The sequence below is a fragment of the Polypterus senegalus genome, chromosome 12 (assembly GCF_016835505.1).
Source record: "Polypterus senegalus isolate Bchr_013 chromosome 12, ASM1683550v1, whole genome shotgun sequence".
Lineage (NCBI taxonomy): Eukaryota > Metazoa > Chordata > Cladistia > Polypteriformes > Polypteridae > Polypterus > Polypterus senegalus.
In genome coordinates, this window is record NC_053165.1 from 60561367 (window position 1) to 60575525 (window position 14159).

At 42.5% G+C, this 14159-nt stretch overlaps 1 protein-coding gene across 1 annotated transcript in view; it reads left to right on the top strand.

The window, feature by feature from the left end:
• The first annotated feature begins 4807 nt into the window (after positions 1-4807).
• Positions 4808-14159, top strand: part of grk3 (G protein-coupled receptor kinase 3) — a 36792-nt gene continuing 27440 nt past the window's right edge. Inside the window, exons 1-2 of the mRNA XM_039771729.1 lie at positions 4808-5581; positions 13748-13824. Coding sequence (XP_039627663.1) covers positions 5469-5581; positions 13748-13824 — 190 coding nt within the window. The 5' untranslated portion in view covers positions 4808-5468. The remainder of the gene's footprint in view (positions 5582-13747; positions 13825-14159) is intronic.

Below are 14159 nucleotides of genomic sequence, written 5' to 3' on the forward strand. Positions count from 1 at the left end.
ACAGAATAGGTGGATTGTGAGAAGATGTATATGTAAGATGTGGCTATGAGAACTGGAACAGGTGGCACAGAACATTGAGGAACACAATAGCTGAGATATGGAAATGAGAAACAGAATAGGTTGGTTGAAACATACTGTGAAACAAATTTAGTGGGATTTAGGGATAACAAATAGAACAGATGAGCAATGGAAATAAAAAAAGAACACAAGGAATATGATATTGAAAAATGTAACAGAATGTGATAAAAAGAATAAAAGTAAAAATGGGTACTGTAGGGGGCTGGTGGTTAACTGCATTCACAACTCTAATAGCAGAGTTCTGAAACTGAGAAAGTGAGTGGACAGCACAGGAGAGTGAGAATTTTGACATTTTATAGAAATGAGAAACAGAATACTTCAGATAAGACACTGAGTGACATAATAGGCAACAATAAATATAAGACATAAATTCACAGGATTGATACTATCACATGAAATTGTTACTTGCATGGGATATGAAATGAATGAATAAATGTAATATGACAAAAGGAGACAATAGGTCAGGTATGGCATAGTGGTTAAGGCTTTGTACTTCAAACTCTGAGGTTCTGGGTTTAAATTCAGCTATTGATATTGTGTGACCATGAGCAAGCCACCTAACCGGCCTGTATTCCATTTGGGAGAAAATAAAAAAAAACAAAAGAAAAACAACCAATAGTGTATTTAATGTTGTAAATCACCTTGGATATACAGTAGGTGTTAGCCAAATAAGTAAATGTAAATTGAGAAACAAAACAACTAGAATGTGCAACAGCAAAACAAAATGGGACAATAATATTGAGAAACTAATAGGTGTGGGAACAGAGAAAAGCTGATAAACTGAAAAGATGGGAAATTACAACGAGACGGCAACATCTTGGGGAATTACAAAGAGATAGTAAATGCTAAAGACAACAGAATAAGAAGGATATGAGAACAGATAGAGTATAATGGGCAGGTACTACGACATGGCATTGAGAAATGGAAAAGAAGGCTGTAGGAAGGAGAAAGAATATGTGGAATCCAGCACCAAGATTAAAAATAGATTGACATGGCATGTAGAAAATGAATGTTTGGGTTGACAATGGAACACAGTGAGGAGATGAAAGTGCAGAAGGACAGAATACATGAGATATGGAACTAATTAGATAAGATACTAAATGGACACAACAAAGATGCAGCACTGAGAAACAGGAGAGAGGCTGAAGATATAAAGTGAAGAAATGGCATATGGCACTGGGAGCTAGCGTGGATGAGATACTGCAGAAAGCAAAGAGACAGAACAGATAGCAAAGTGGAGAGACTGAACACCAGGGAGTGGGATATTGACATAAAATTTGAAGTGAATGAGTAACGGAACTTAAAATATTGGTGGCAAGGCAAACATGGCAGATTCAGAGAGAGAGAGAGAGAGAGAAAGAAAGAAAGAGCAAAAGAGCTGCAAGACTGAATAAAACAGAAAGTACTGCATTTTATGACAGGACAGGTGACATGTGAACTGGCAGCAAGCTGTATTGGACTACTTATGATTAATCGTTCCTTTACAAATGCTGCTTTCTTTATCTTGTTTTTAGGTTTGAAGAACTGACCTTTGCTATGAGCCAGGAAAGCCGTCTGCTAAGAAGGATAAACTACTTATTGACCACTAGGTGGCAACACAAATGAAAAAGACCATCTTACCATTTGAAGAACACCTTGATGAGGAATGGCTTTTATTCCAAGGTGGGCCCCACCCTGCTGTTCGCATGACAACACTTCTCCTCTATGCCAGAATCAAGCATGTGTACTCTGTAAAGAATGTCATCCTCTCAGGGCACAACTGTAAAAGTTAATCTTTAATGCCATGGTGCTGAGGGCTGTCCTCCAGGTATGAGGACACAAGGAAGATTTCAGTAATACCCTGTCCTGAACAGACCTCTTTTTTTTTTTTTTGCTATGAGAAATGTGAGGTGCCCCCGCCTTACTATATTTCACTTTTTAAATTGAATGTCAGGGCTGCAGTCAGATGTTCCCTGGAGGCTCTCTACAATAAAAGCAGAATGAGTATTTGTCAACTACCTCTTAATAAACCTATATGAAGCCTCTGGTGTTACCATGCCCTTCAGAATCTTTTTTGCCACTATAGGGGCTATAGGAGGTTTTCAGAAGTACCATGACATTGATGACCTTTTGTCTTCTCCAGGAATTGGAATGAATAAGTTTGTCATTGTAATAAAGATTACCTTCAGTTCCCTGGAGACATCCTATTGTTTGTATAATAAGGACAGGGCATGGCTTTCAGCATTGCCCCCAACCACAAGTAGTTATGTAACCATAACAGCCATGGGAGATGTTTAGCAATAGTTGTCATTCTAAGACACTGACCTCTTAGGCTGTAGAAATGTCACTTGAAGACGAAATCAAATCACCATGTTCTGACCTTACTCATTTGTCCTCCCAGGTCACGCGGCTCATAATTGGCAGAAAATGGACAAGAACCCTGGAGAGAATGATATATATATAAAATTGAAAACCTGTTGGTAGACACTCCAGCCCTAAAACATGGCTGAATAGCTCTAAAGAATGGATTTATTTAAATTCTAAATTAACGCTGGTGGAAGGGTAACAGGGAGAATGCAAATATCCAATAGACAATAAAATAAAGCCTACACATCTCACTGGGCCAGGCTAGTAGTAGGTGAGCCTCTAAATGACTTTGGGGTGGCTGACCCAAACTTTTACCCAAACTTCAAACACCACATATCACTGCTGAATTAATTAAGCTCCATTTTGAACCTTCAAAGCATTTGGACATTTATGGTCTCAGCCCCCTCCAGCTGAGCCGGGTTTTGTTGAAGCCCCAAGGTTTGGTTTAAGTGCTGGCCATCCTGGGCCGTTTGCTTTTGCTGGCATATAGCAGGCCCCAAGCAGTTTCCACAAGGAGTTCCTGCTGCTAAGAATGGGAGCATTGGCTTGGGGGGAACAACTCATAACATGCTCTGCTTCTCACAAATAAAACCAGTCACAAAGAACTGAAATTGCAAATACTCGCTTCCACCTCCATTTCTGATCTGGAGTTCATGTGTAGTGGAAGAGCTGCTCCAGACATATAATTTCACATCACAGTGAAGGTCAATATTTATAGTGCCCTTAAGCATAATCCCTGGGGACATCATATTCTGTTTGTCGGATATCGAATGCCACTCATCTGAACCAGTTGTGCTGCAATCCAGTTAAAACTGCCCCTCTGCTCCAAGTGCAATGCGCTAGTGCTCATCATCATACTCACCCCACCTACTGTAAATTGACCTTTTGTAAACTCCCTGAAGTGTACCATGCCCAATCTAGTGCTGAAACTGCATTTTCATCCTCCCTCCCAACAATTAAACTAGCTTCCTTTCCTCTTTCTATTTTTCCACCCTTCTAGTTATTACTTAGCTAAGTTTAACTAATTGGTCAACCATCCCTGCTTCTCCTCTTATGTATCTCCTTCATCATTCTTCCATTCTTTATTCTTTGGTCATCTCATGTCCTCCTTCCAAACACGTCATGTGTCACCAGATGATCTTACAAACCTATGGGTGCTGCCATCTACCACTCTTCCCATCAACCCCAAGTGTCACCATTCTGACATCCTGTAATCTCACAGATGTCACTTACATGTTTGCTGGACATAAGTAAGGATTTCACTGCAATTGTGTTTGTGACAATATTGCTTTAATTTTCCTAGTCCTCAAATGATACACACCGACCTTCCTCTCATGCTCCCAAATTGTTGCATGTTTTCTTCTCCTTATTCGTCTGGTATGATCACTCTGTCTTCAGTTCTTGATTTCCCCTAGAGGGACTGTAGGACAGTTTCCCCCATCTTGAATTTATAATTGTTGTTCCATTTGTCCACATGTATCACTTTTCTACATTACACTCCATTTTTCCAAGAGTGCACAAAGTTCAGAGGCATGTCTTCTTGAAAACTTTTGCTACCTCCTCAGTGTCTGACATTCCTCCAATTTTAGTATCATCTGCAGATTCATTAACTATACCAGAATCAACATCATTAATGTAAATCAGAAAAAGCAACAGTCCAAAGACAGACCCCTGAGGGGCTCCACTGATGCCCTCACTCCATCTGCAGCATTCTCCTCTAACCTGTGCTCTCTCTCCTGCTGGTTAACCAACTTGAAATCCAGTTCTGTATGTTGCCTCTGATACCTGCAGCTCCTAATTTCAGAATTAATCTCCTTTATGGGACTGTATCAGAATGTCACCAGTCTGTCCAACTTGCCTATTTCCACTTCATCCCTTTTTGCTCTTTTCCACAAGGTGTCAACCAGGTGAGGCTCTCCCACCTGCCACTCTCCCTCTCACTTACTGGTGTCACCAGTTTGCTGTTACATTACAGTTGAACTGTCACGTGAGGCTCTCCCCATGCCCTTGGAACAAACCTGCCCCAAGCTTAATGTTCTTCGAGAAGCATATCCAGCCCCCAAAACACTCCCGCCCCGTTCTTTTTTTTTTTTTTTTCTGTTTTCGAGCAGCACCCTGCACCTACTCCGCTCCGCCGTAGCAGTCCGCTCCGTGTTTTGCGGCCGCGACTCCCCGACAGGGAGGAAGTGGCTCAGCCTGCGTTCCGAGATCAGCTCCGCACAGCAACGCGAGCGCCGGGCTGTCAGCGAAGCTCCATTTCAGGGGGAAACTGGGCAAAACGGCGGCGGATCATCAATCACTGGTTGCGCTCTCTGGAGCCGGAGCCTTGACTGCTGGAGCCAGGAGGGGGGAGATATCGTAACGGCCTGTCGGCGCACCCCCAACTCCTTTCCCTTCCCATCCCTCGCCTCGCGTAACGTCGAGGCGCCTCATCCCGCGGAAGAGACGTTCGTTCCTCGAATTGCATTTCGAAGGAAAGAATGAGGAGTCGCGACAGAAGCCGCGGAGGGAAACCTTAAAGCTCGCTGGGGAGGCGGGTCTGCAGACTCCGTGTGTGGGTCGGAGCCTAGCTCGAAGCGAAAGGAAAGCGCAGAAGGAAAAAAAAAACAAGACAAAACGCCGCGCACTCACAAAAAGGGCAAAGAAAGGAAGAAAAAAAAGGAAAGAGCCGAGCGGCACGGCGCGAGGTGGAAAATGGAGTAGCTGCCGGCCGCGCGGCTCTGAGACCCGGGCTCGCTGAGCTCTGGGCAGCGAGCTCCCTCTCCCAGTCTCGGTCTCTCGTTCGTTAACCCCCTTCGAGGCAACGGTGTCCATGCGGGCCGGAAAGCGCGTAGCCGGGGACGGTGAGCCCACTCCCGCGTGAGGGAGGCCGCCCGCTCGCTCGCCAGCCTGCCGGCTTTGCTTTCACTTTTCTGTCCACGTTCCTTGGACTACGCCGCAGCTCTCTGAGTGGACACCCGAACCCTGAACCCCTGCTGTGAACGGCATCCTTCGCCGCTTGTGCTGCTTACTGGTTTTACTGGGTTGCCTCTACGTCGGGAAAAATGGCGGACCTGGAGGCGGTGCTGGCCGATGTCAGCTACCTGATGGCGATGGAGAAGAGCAAATCGACCCCTGCTGCCCGGGCAAGCAAGAAGATCTTTCTGCCGGAGCCCAGGTGAGACTGCCGCTGGGTACGTGGGGCGGGCTGGACTGGAGTCGGTGACTCAGGTGTGCCATCATGGCAGCTTGGTGGTTGATTTGCCACAGTCTGTTTTGTCTAGGCGTCTTATTATTTTTTATATGTGTGCCTGATCGTGTTGTGATGGTCAAACTGATGGTTAACAGCTAGAAGGGTCGAGTTGGAACACCATCCACTTGAACCATGTGGTCATCGCTGTTGCTCTTGAGTGCCACCAGTAGGGGGCGCTGTGCTGCCCATTGTGCATGCCCTGGCACTCTTTAATGCCAATGTGCTTGAGAAACCTGCCCTTAGAGACTGGTTTTGGTCAAGTGGGCATTGTGGCCTGTCGACGTTGTAACAGTGCATACTGACTGGGTCATGCACCAGGCTGGGGTTGACTGGGTGTGGGGGCAAAGCTTGCTGTGCTCGATTGTGCAATGGAAGGCCAGAATAACATGGCATTGTTGTTTTTTTTTGGGGGGGGGGGGTGCTCTGAAGGGCTTCACTGCCTCACTGCTACAACAGCTTTTGCATTCATGAGTCTATTTTACAGAAAATGCAGAACTTTAAGCATATGTTTATCTTGGGTGCTGCCGGTGTTGCAATATTTAGATAACAGTGGATCCACCAAGGCAAACATAAGGAGAAGAAAAAATCCAAAGCAGCTCTGTAGAAGCTGAGCATCGGTAGCCATGTTGGATTTAAAAAAAAAAAAGAAAAATCAATTCTCTGGACAAATCAGGCTATTGAGTGCTGAGCAGGTTTCTGGTTCGAAATGCAGGCGGCCTGTGAGTCTGTGACCAGTGTAGTGTAGAGCACACTGCAGCACTGCTGATTTACTGCTGTGGCTGCCATCTCTTTTTAACTGTCATTTATCATCACAATAGGGGAGTTTGGGGGCTGTTGGTGCCAGAAGCAGGTTAGTTAGGGTGTGTGGGAAACCTCATAAATGGAGATGTCCTTTGCTTTGAGTACAGAGTGTCTATTTGGGGGTGTGGTGGTTTAGTTTAAAGCAGTACATTAATTTTAACCAGCAGGAGAAGCCTGGACCTGCGCAGGTGTGTTGTATGGCCAGCTGGCTGCCTGCTGGCAGTGAGGTGTGTGGCTAATTGAGCTTTATCTTATCAGTGGCCTGCCAGAATCGTATACACATGGGGGTGCAGAGAGCAGGTGGGCACTTGTGAACACCCTTGTATTTGGGAGCTGCAAGTGCATCACAAGGAGGGTTAGCTGTACAAGTGTACCAGTGCTTGATCTGAGTGGCTGCTTTGCTTTGTGGCCCTCTGTGGGAGTGCATGAGGGAACTTGTTCATTACCAGATTCATTTAATGTTTGTGTGCGCATGTGTAATTTACAAGAGGGTTATATATTTATGTAGTGTGTGCACCTCTCTCTACAATGTGCGTTTATTTATGTGTATCTGTGGATGTTTTTTTTGTGTATAGAAAGTCACCTGAATTTCTTTCTTTCTTTGTGTCACTTTGCTTTTTTATAATTTCATAATTCATTTAAACAGTCTGTGTGCTTACATGTATATATTTTTAATCTATGTGTATGCATGTACAAAGCTCTTTGGCTAAGTATTTTATTTGACTTTCTTTGTTCTCTTTATTAAAGTAATCAACATAATTTTTATTTATATCAATAGCTTTTTAGAAGCTTGGTTATGCATGTATGCCATATATGGGTGTGTGTGAGTGAGTGAGTGTGAATGTAAAGTATATGTCTTCATAAACTTTATAAATAGTCTTATCAGCATGTCATGATATGTGTGTGTGCCCATGCACGCCATCTGCTTAATGCTGTCGGGATAGGTTCCAGCTCCCTGTTACCCTAAAACTGAATTATGCAGGCTCATTAGATGCGATATGTTAGCATGCATTTGCAACCTGGAGAAGAAACGGGTTAACATTAAATCCATCCAGAAGAATAAAAATATGGCATTGTACTTTCACCGCTTTTTCAGTTGTCAAATGCACAAAAATCCGTGCGTGTATAGGATTAAATAAACTTTATTAATGTTATAGGGAAATTTGGATGAATGTAGCAGCAGAGAAGATACAGATTCAGAGGGCAAAAATGCAATTAATTAATCAATAGAAAAATAATACATAAATATGTACTTTGCAGAAATTGTCAATTAATACAAGTGACCTTAAAGAGCATACATATTTAGTCGGGGACATGAAGAGGATGCAATGAAATACCTGATAGCAATACAGTGCACATCAAATGCTTTTATGTAAATAATACAAATATAATATTCTCCTACCCCTCTTAATCCATGGAGTCACAAAAGGAAAGAGTGTATCCCAGGAATGCTGGGCATTGAGTAGGAACCAACCATGGATGGGTCACCAGTCAGTCGTTGGATACATGCCAAACACACCCACTCACTCACACTGGGGCCAATTTACATTTTCCGTTTAAACTAACCTTCAGGTCTTTGGGAAAACAGGAGGAATACTGGCTTGCCTGGAGAATGGCTCCCGCAAGCATTTGGGGATGTGCAGACTCCACACTAACAATGAGTGGATTTGGGATTTGAACCCAAAACTTGGGGACCATGAGGCAATACAAACCACCGTGATACTGTATAATGTGTGTAACTGAATGTGTTTTGTATTTTTAGCATATGTGTACACAGTACACAGTATGTATGTGTGTGTGTGTATATGTATATGTGTGTATATATATATATATATATATATATATATATATATATATATATATACTGTGTAAATGCACACACAGGCAGATTGTGTGTTAGTGCATTTTTATTAAAGTTCCTTTAATATCGGTTCTGAGTACCATATTAAGTTATGCTATTACAGGCAGTCCAAAAATCAAAAAGAACAAAACATTAGCTGCCTTTGAAAGGCCCTTCTCTGAGGGCCTTCTTATCCTTGTTTGACTACCCTAGGCTCCGCAAACCCAAGGTTATGTTTAGTTCTGGTTGCTGGCCATTTTGTTTATTTGCACGTAACTATTGCTTTATCTTTCTTATGCTGTCTTACATCTACAGTTCTGCCAGTAGCAACTCTTCACTGGTTTTCAGGTAACACACTTTTATTTCCCATTTTCTCTCTCTCTCTCTCTCTCTCTCTTTCTTTTGGCTTCATGTAATTAATTAATTAAAAATCACTCCTAAGCTTTCACTGTTTAAGTCACATTCAGTCCATCTTTAATGTAGTATCATTCCTTTCATGATGAACAGTACAGCAAAAATTGTTTTAGTGGGACCTCGATTATTACAGTTTCCAAAGAGACGGGCTACCCTTGGGAATATTGCAAACCTTCAGCCCATTGATTCAAGCTTAACATTTTAGCTTGTGTGTGTCGCTTTACACAAGTGATAATGTGATAACCATACTGAGAATCTCTCTTTATATCTAGAGTGACAGAGAGATGAAGATATGTAGCCATATATACATATTTCCGTTGTATATTTGTGTGTGTGTGCTCTCCATTATCCAAGCCAGAAGTGCTTATGGGTGTTTGTGGGTTTTTTTTTTTATTATTATTAAATTTATTTATACTGTTTTCGTCTCTTGAGCTTCTATAAAGTTTTATCTTCCTCCATTGGGGACAAATAAGAAGCCAAGCAAAATGACACATTTTATTGGCTAATTGAACAGATTACAATATTCAAGCTTTTAAGGCAGCTCAGTCCCCCACTTTAGGCAGGGGCCTGAGTTGCCTTGAAAGCTTGCATATTATAATTTGTTCATTTAGCCAGTTAAAGGTGTCATTTTGCTTGGCTTCTCATTGCATCCATAATGGCTAACATGGTTCAACACGCAACCACCTTGGGGTAAAAAAAAAAATTAAAAGGAAATGTATCTCATAATAGTAGGAGGTACTATAGTGTAATGTTTGGTACAGTTTCCTGATGGTGTCTGCGGCCTGTCTCCAAACCCCAGTCTCTGCATGTTGTGCCAAGGTTGTCTTAGTACTCCATTTCTGACCCCAATGACAGCCGTGCATGTTAATTTGATTGAGGACTCTTAATTGGTCCATTGTGTGAGTATGAATGTTTAAATGAGTGTTACCTGTGATGGACTGGTTCCTCATCATAGTTTGGTTCCTGATATGTGTACCCGGTTGCTGGGATTGGCATGAAGCAAGCTGGCAGAAATATAGGAACACTGTTTTGACCGTGGAACTTATCAAAGCAACATTAGAAAAGAGAAAACACAGTTACTGCAGTTTCGGTGACATCAAACACGTGACACTTTTTTTTTTGTTTATAGCAGGCTCAGTAGCAGCCATGCATCCATTCTTGAACTCTTTTAATTCAGTTCATGGCCATGCATGGGCATTTACTAAATCTCTTTAATTGCTGTGTCACTACATGCTCCCAACTTAATCTAACTATACATAAATGATGAACATTTCTATGTCCATCTGATTATTTCCATATGCAAATGTGAATATATACAGTGTAAAGTATATGATCACAAAGATACACATTTGTGCATAATGTTCTCAACAAGTAGAAAAGGCACCTACTTCAGTCCCCACAACCAAAGTTAGTTGTGAGTAATTCAATTCTACCTTTTCATTCATTCATTCATTCATTCATTCATTCATTTATTACACCTGTGAGTGTGCACCATTATAGTTCATAGCTGGTCCCTTCCGTCACCTCAGTGCAGCCATAATAGCTGCAGGGCCATCCATAACCCTTTAAATTCTGCCTCTCCCTCCCTTAATGACAATTATTAACTTTGTGTTATTTGTTTAAATACGTACTGTCCTCTTGTTTGTCTCCTTCACTTTAGTATTGATTGCTCTCATGTGTAAATAATTCTTGTAGGAGTTTTGACTTTCCATTTCTCCTCTGTTCTTAAAGTGGAAAAATACATCCCAACGAACACAAGCTAGATAGCCTTAAAATGTTATGATGGATCTTGCCAGTTGCATCTTGCACCAATAAGGGGTTAAACAGAACCTGTTAGAGCCCAGTCATTTGCATATCAGATGGAGAGATAGTGAGCTAGTTTGAGATGGAGATGTGAATCTCCCTTCCTTGTCTGCGTATAGATACGGAAGATGATATCTATGAGCTATTTCTGTATAAAAGGCCAGATTCCAGTAGATCAGTGGAATCCCCAAATGCAACATTAAATCCATGCAGTTTGTTGCTTAGCAGTTGTCCAGGTGAGAGGCAGGGATTGCACATTTCAAGCTGGCGTGTCAAATTCTAGCTTGGAGACTTGTTAGGCAATGCCACTAGTGTGAGATTTTAGCACTAATGTAACGAGGGGGCCATTGGGCCTTGGGACCCATTAAAGGGACTGGGCCCAGGCTCTCCTCTGCTTTTGTACATACGGCTCAGCAGACCAGGTGGTATTTAAACCCTGCCAGTGCCACTCGCCTCCCTGATTACCCAATTACTAGTTAACAGTCATACACTGTATGCAGCAATGCCCTTAGATAGCATGTCATAAAGTTGCTTTGAAGTTTTTTTTTTTTCTTTTTCATTCATTTCTACTTTTTATGGCATATTTAGATTGTTTGGATGTAAGTGTTGACCATTGGGGTATGAGGGTGGGGAAGGAGGCTGATATTTTCAGTTTGTTCATGTTCTGCTGACATTGCAGCAGTTCTGCAAATTGTGTTCATGTGCTTGCAGGTGCCACCTGTTATGCCTAAGGCAGCAGTGATGCATTGCCACACAGCACCTTTTGAAATGACTGACTTTCACCTGCTTTTCCAGGTGTGGTGATGCAGTTACACACTGCCAGTGTCGTTTTAATACCAAGTCTTTGTATTGTTGAGCCCTCATTAGTTCTAGCCTTCTCGATGTTGACATTATGAGGGTACAGGACTAGTCGACGACAGTGGTGTCAGTTCTGTTGTCTGCAGAAGGTTATGCATTCTTAGATCGGAGCAGTGATGTATACACTGAGCCTATATGAAATTCAAGTGCTCGAGTAACCTTTTCCAACTTGACCATTGAAAATGTGCTGCTATGTTATCAATTGTCTACTCGTCTCGAGTCATTTGCTATGTTGTGAGTTAATGGGTAGAGGCAGGATAAATGATGTGGGTGTGGAGTGGTGAGAATCTTGGAATCTTAAGGTGATGTGAAACAGGCAATTATGCTATGGGGGGGCAATGTGGTGGGCATATTCTCCTAAAATGTTGGCATACCATTGAAGATTGGGACGTTGCAGAACTGTACCCATCTTGACAGGCCGTAACACGAAACAGCCATACTGGGAAGGGGCTCCAGTGGCATGTCAACCACTGTATTAGGAGGCAGTGGGGTCTGTTGTTTAAAGCATTAAAGTACAAGCTTTCTGCTTCAGTCTTCATCACTTATTCACTTCCAGTACTCCATTTTTAGAACTGTTCAAGGAGGTTTATTATCAAACTGCACATGTAAATCCTGCTGATATTGTATTCAATATGAAAGGTGGTATATAGAGTAATGGGTTCATGCTAATTTCCTCAACATTGTAAGCAATTGTTATGATTTACTGTGAAATGAGACCTGGTTAGATGGAAATGGGTTCCCACCTGCTTTATGGAATGGTTGAATTGACTTAATGGAGTTTAGCACGATGGGAAGACAGCTACTCTACTGGAAGGATAATGGATGGACTTGGTGGATTATCAATGCTGTTGGGTGAGACTGGGCATGACCTGCTGTATGTTGCAACTTGAGGAAAGGTCACAGTATTTGACCTACTTCAGGGGGAAGTCCAAGTTTTTAGTAAGGGATCTCAACAGCCAGCGTTTTGTATTTGTTTGTGCTAATGTGTTGAAGAGATGGCAGTGGAAATTTCGAGCAGTAAACAGCTGTTAGTGAGAGCAGCAGGGGCCCCCAAGTCCTGAGAGCTTTGTTAATTGAAACAGTGTTGAGCAGTCATTGTGCTCAGCCAGGTCCCCAGAGCATGATTAAGAACAACCTCTTGGGGGACCTCATCTTTGCAGATGCCTCAGGAGGTTGCATATCCAGAGGATCAGGTGCTAATCTCTGAACTGTTTACAAAAAGCCTGCCCCACGCCGCTCCTATCCCCAGTCCACTTTTTCCTTCACCTGTGACATTTTGGGGCTGCAGGTGCTCAGCAGTCTTTTGGTGGAAGTGGTTGGGATAGCAGATCCATGGTCTGTTATTGAAAACCTTACTTAGGTGGTGAAGGGCTTCAAAGTAGCTACCCCAAAGATGCTTTTGCACTTGAGGTGGAAACCTAAGACAGATGTGCAGGTGTTACTGGTATGCTGTTGAAGAGCAAATGGTCTTACTTCATGCAATTGTTAATGCCACTCAAGTACAAATAAATGTCTATTGACCTGAGTACCTTCTTACTCGGGGAGTCTTGAGCCTCGCACCACTGAGAGTGATTATCAATTGATATCAACAAAAAATAAATCATTGGGCAATTTAATCCACTACTGTCCCACCCTTCCATTTGTATGGTTCTCTAATTTGCTTTTCAATGAGATTTTTGCCACTGAATGGCGATGTGGTCACCCACCACTAACTGTCATTTGTTGGTTTCCTGCCTGTGCATGATGAGAGCTTTCATAGCTTGGGATGGGCAGACCACTCACTGAGAAAGGATAGCTTTCATAGATTCATTTGTAAACCAACTTTATAGTGATATAAGGTTTGGGTGCAAGTAGGTCTCCTTTGCAGGTTTTGCAGTATCTTTGCATGAAATACAGAAACAAGCCAGGCTGGACCTACTTGCATTTTATGATAAAAGAGCTGATGCTGTTGGAGCAACAAAGGTGACACTAGGTTAGCTGAAGTGATCACTGCAGGGTGGATCTTAGTGCTGAATTATTTATCTGCTCTAAAATAAAACAAAAAAGAATAGAAGAAAACGAGCATCCCAGCACCGAGCCAAAGGCTGTGTGACATGTGGCACAGCAGTCAACCTGGAATTATGAGAAAGCAGCAGTACCACACTTGCCCTGGGGCAACTTAGGGGGTTCTGCATCCTCTGTGTGTCCGTTTCTCCCTCTCTCTCACGTATTTGAGCTTCTTTACCTTGTGACCTCGTCTCAGTTTCTTTATATTTGGGGTGTGTTCTGGGGGTCCATTCTTGATGTCTGTTTCTGGGCATACCTAAAGTTCAGGTGATTTTTTATTTTGTCTCCATCTTTTACCTCTTCTAACTCCTCTTTATTTGTCTTTGCAGCATCCGCAGTGTAATGCAAAAATATCTACAGGAAAGAGACGAGCTGACCTTCGACAAAATCTTCAACCAGAAAATCGGTATGTGGCCCATTTGGTATGGGGTAAAATTTTTGGGACAGTGAAGCTACCTGTGTATTCCTGGAATTTTCTGAGGACATGGAGACATTAGACCATAATAGGTCACTTGAGTGGAGGATCTTGGCAGTTTAAAATTACATTTTCTCTTTCTGCCTTTTTGCAAAAGTTTTTACAGAAATAATCACTTGGCAAATCCTGTAAATGGTCAGGGTGACAACCTAGACATTTGACAGCCAGATACTGAATGAAATCTGTGTGTCCAACTCTGGGCTTGATAGCTGACAGCAGCGTGGGTCAGGTGGTGAACTCCATCAAATTGTTTGTCTGATGAATGC